Here is a 4,826-nt window from a genome sequence, read left to right as displayed (position 1 = left end):
ATGTCATCAATAAGTGAAATGGACAAATCCTTCACTAAAAAACAGTGGTAAAGATGCATAGATAAAAGAAAAATTAAAAGACTATTCAACATGATGTTAGAGTTTCTAGCATTAGCTGAGGGGATGCAAAGTTGGTTTCCTGATCTTAGAGGAATGGGACGAATGGAATAAGAATGGCTATTTACGTTTTCCTAATTAAAATGAAGGCAGTGCAATCTTAACTAATTACCTGATCATAACAAAGTCTATTAAAATTTGATCAAGGGTCACTATTAATTAAAAAAAAATTCTTTTTTTTTTTTTTTTTACACTCTGATGTTCTTGACCAATTTAATTTTCCTGAGACTAAATATCTTGATTTCAGAAACCCTATGAACCTGGAGAGAGGATGAAAGACACCCAAGCTTTGAGAACTCTCCTTCATAGGGTCGCTATGAGTCGCCTGCGACTTGATGACACTTAACAACAAACATCAAGTTAGTCTAGCAATTTCCTTTATACACAAGAGGAAAACACACTATCTTGTCAAATTGCTGCATTCTCAAATGGTAACAGTAAAACCAAAATACTTATTGAGGTGTGAATCTGATAAACTTGAGCATTTTTTTTTACTTTTCAGTTTGATTTTAAATAAAAATGAAATGTCTTCTTATCTAATGTTCATTGGAAATATTTAACTATATTCGGCTGTTGTCAGTAATGTAATTTTAAACTAAGTTTTTTATGAAGAATATTTTAATCCACTTGTTTTCCATATACCAGTATAGAGAAAAAAGTATCTACATTTCTAGGACTTTTCTCAAGTTGTATATTTTAAGCTTAAAAAGCACAAATGTTCCATTTTATCCTGGAAAAGTCACTGCTTTTGAGTTGGTGTATCACAATATGGCACATTATTTAAAAGAAGGTCTTTCCTAGGAATCAATTCTGAAAGAAAAACAGAGAAAAAATTAATATCATTAAAATGAAATGCAAGCACACTTAAATCCCCATCAGATTTATAATGACAAGTGTTATGGATTGAGTTATGTCCTTGAAAAAGATATGTTTAACTAAAAAAAGGTCAGGCTCACTGGTCCCACAGAGACTGGTGACACCCCTGAGACTATACTCCTTAGTTAATCTTTGAACCTGGAACACAACTCATCCCTGTGACTCAAAGTTCAGTCTAACAACAGACAGGTCTACAAGGTAAACAGCAACACTAGGGAGGCACTCGCTACTTAGAATAACCAATTACATAAGGTCAAAAGAGTACTGTTTGTCCAGAAAGGATAGGATTAATGGAAATGAGAAACCTAGGGATGCAGTGGGGAGAATATATTATATTATGGGTATTGTAATTGTTATAAAATAAAATGTGCATGAAAGGTTGAAAGTAAAGCCAATATGCTTTGTAAATTTTTAGGCAAATCACAATCAAAGGGAGAAAAAGAGAGATGTTTAAGTTCTAATCCCCAGATTGATCTTGCTTAGGGATATAATCTATCTGAAAAGCTTACCAGTCTTCTTATATATGAATAAGGTGGCTCCTAATCCTTTCTGAGTTATGTCTTATAAGGAGGAGAACAAATATGGAAACAGGGCCACACACAGGAGAAGACAGCACAAGGAGACTAATCTACAAACCAAGAAACCAACTGGGGCTAAAGAAGACAAAACAAAGGATCCTCTCCAAGAACCAGAAAAGTGAGTGAGGGAGCATCAGGTCACAAAACCCTGCTTATGTCTTGAATTTAGACTTCTAGTCTCTAGAACTGTGAGAAAATAAAATCTGTTCTTTAAGGTGTACCTCCTGATTTGTATAATATATCCTTTTATAAGATAACCCTACATCTCCTGCCTGAAAGTTTCAAATAAACAGGAGATCTTCCCCTCATCCTTAACCTAATCTAAAAGTACTCCTACAGAACTCCCCTTCCTTGAGATGGTATTTTCAAGGTACTCTTTTACTTGTGCCAAGTAAAAAGAATGTTTTCTCATCCACAAAAGAAAGAAAGTAACTCACTTCGCAGAATTTGAAATGGCAACTCTAGGAAATAAATACAATAAATTATGTACCTTTAAGATAAATAAATCTTCCAGATATTTTATTTCACTTAACTACTTCTGTGGAATCCTCGATTCTAAATAGCAAGTTATTTTCATTTCAGATTATATAGCAACATATACAACTAACTCAACCTTTTATTGTGTATTGATGAAATACAATTAAATAGAATTCAGATAAAACACAATATTGATCGATTGATTACAGATTATTGATAAATTATAGATTATTGATATATAACATCATCAATTAGAAAACTGGAACGGGGTTTACTGGTATACAGCTAACACTGAATCTTGCTGAATATGAATCACAAAGACTCCTAACTTTGGCAAAGGAATAAATTCCCTAGCCAGCCAATTTGGCAGCTTGTCGATTGTGAGGATGACACAGGGTGAGACAGGGTTCAGATCTGTTTTTCACAGGGTTGCAATGGGTTGTACTCAACAGCATCTAAGAACAACAATTCTATTTTCTGGAACACCTAAAGATCTTCTTGAGTTCTATGTCCCAGACAAGTTTCTGGTTCTGTCCTTTCAGAGATCTTTTGTCCAGATATGTTATATGGCTTTGTTTTGGACTCTGCAACTTTCACAAGGCGTAGTGTATTGGTAACCAAAAGTTGAGCAGTCTGAATCTACCAGTCATTCTATACAAAAGAGATGAGGCAGTCTGCTTCCTTAAAAAAAAAAAATCTTCATCCTGAGGCAGAACTGACTTGATGGCTGTGGGCAGGTTTGGGTGGGTAATTTTCACAGTCCACTTCCTGCTGAGATGAGGTCAGAGGCGTAGTGATGATGACCTTAAGCGGTGAAGAGTAATAATAACAGGACTGAGGTTTTTTAGACAATAAACCTCCCTCAAAGTCATGTACAAGTCACCACAGACAGTTTTCAAGCACAAAGATTCTTATCCTTTGGTAATAGCCTCTATATTTTACCTTGCTCCTAGCAATTGACTTAATGTAATCTTACTTCCTCATAGCAATTAAAAACAACAGGCTTGAAAAAAAAGACTCAAGTGAGTAAATATACTTTGCATCTAATGTCTGCCAGGCAGATAAATAAATTGGAGGCGGTGATCTTATTGCATGTCAGAATTTAGAAGTCTCCTGCTTATTATAGCTTTAGTTTAAGAATAGAGGTGCAATTGCTATTTTAAACACCACAAAACTCTAAATCATAGTTTCAATTTGCAATACTGAAAGATTCTATAGGCAAAATCTTGAATGGTTCAGAAAACATCAAAAGAAGAAGTAAGGAATATACACTGTATACCAAAAAGAACTGGTCAACACTGAACCATTTCAGGAAGTATTATATGATTAAGAACCAACAGTAATAAAGGAAGAAGTTCAAGCTTCACAGAAAGCATTAGCAAAAATAAAGCCTCAGGATTTGATGGAATACCAACTGAAGAGTTTCAGCAAACCAATCCTAGACGTGCTCACCAGTCTATGTTAGGAAATGTAGAAGACAGCTACCTTGGCCAATCTACAGAAAGAGATCTGTATTTCTTTCCACTCCAAAAACAGGTGATCCAATGAGTATGGAAATTATTGGACAACATTATTAATATCACATGCAAGCAAAATCTTGCTGAAGATTATTCAAAGTGGCTGCAGAAGGCTTCAGAAAGGAACAGCCAGAAAATCAAGCTGGATCCAGAAAGGGTTGTGGAACACGGGACATCACTGCTGATACCAGATGTATCTTGACTGAAAGTCGAGATGTTTACTTGTCTTGAGAGCTTGTTTGGAGGTTGGAGCAGGGGAGCACAGCTGCTCATATACCCTTGACCGAAGGACGGTCTTCCTTATTGGGGGTGGTCGTTCTCTTTAACCAAGCATGCAGTTCTGAGTTGGTTCTGACTCCATGGTTGCGAGTTGTTGTTGTTGATGTTGTTGTGTACCATTAAGTTGGAACCAACCCATAGTTGAACCTCTGGTGCGTTTTCACAGGCAGTTAATCACAAGGGCTGAGATTGGGAGGTTGTTGTTACTACGTGCCTGCCGTCAAGTCCTAAGTTGCTTGCAACTCCTAGCAACTCTATGTACAACAGCTCTGAAGGCTGCCCTGTCCTGAGGCAACCTCACTGACTCTGACACACCTACTTCCATTGCCCAGTTACTGTATCAAGCCATCTCACCTGTGGTCTTCCTCTCCTGCATTGTCCCTCCACCCTTCCAAGCACGATATCCTTCTCCAAGGACTGGTCCCTCCTGGCCATGGGCCCAAAGTATGTGAGACAGAGCTTCAAAATCCTAGCCTCCAAGGAGAAAACTGGGTACACGCTATCCAAGGCAGACCTATTTGTTTTTTTGGTGGTCTGTTCAATACTCTTCTCCAGCATCACAACTTGAAGGCATTGATTCTCCTTCTGTCATCGTTAGTCATTTTCCAGCTCTCTGATGCTTAGCAGGTAATTGCGAAGACCATGGCTTGGGAGGAGATCACCCATCTTTCTCCCATGGAGCAGCTGGTAGACTCAAACCTTCCAGATTGCAGCACAGCTTCTTGCCACCAGAGCTCCTTGGTAATGAGTAAGTATTGATATATACCAAGAAATATAAATAAGCATATGTTGTTGTTGTTATGTGCCATTGAGTTGCTTGCGACTTGTAGCAACTCTGTGTACAACAGACCTAACCTCTGCTCTGTCCTGTGCAAATCACACTGTCACTGACACACCCATCCCGATTACCCCAGTCACTGAATCAATCCATCTCATAGAGGGTCTTCCCCTCCTGTGCTGTCCCTCCACCCTACCAAGCATG

At 37.8% G+C, this 4,826-nt stretch overlaps 1 protein-coding gene across 1 annotated transcript in view; it reads right to left on the bottom strand.

Annotated features, from left to right (window-relative positions):
• Positions 1-856: 856 nt before the first annotated feature.
• The window catches only part of LOC102876995 (complex III assembly factor LYRM7-like), a 55,427-nt gene continuing 51,457 nt past the window's right edge, over positions 857-4,826 (bottom strand). The window contains exon 5 of the mRNA XM_006902515.1: positions 857-927. Within this exon, the coding sequence (XP_006902577.1) occupies positions 857-927 (71 nt within the window). The remainder of the gene's footprint in view (positions 928-4,826) is intronic.

This window comes from Elephantulus edwardii, unplaced genomic scaffold (genome assembly GCF_000299155.1).
Source record: "Elephantulus edwardii isolate Elephantulus edwardi_28Jun2011 unplaced genomic scaffold, EleEdw1.0 scaffold00422, whole genome shotgun sequence".
NCBI lineage: Eukaryota > Metazoa > Chordata > Mammalia > Macroscelidea > Macroscelididae > Elephantulus > Elephantulus edwardii.
The sequence above is the reverse complement of the archived record's forward strand: the minus strand, read 5'-3'. Positions and strand labels throughout refer to the sequence as shown.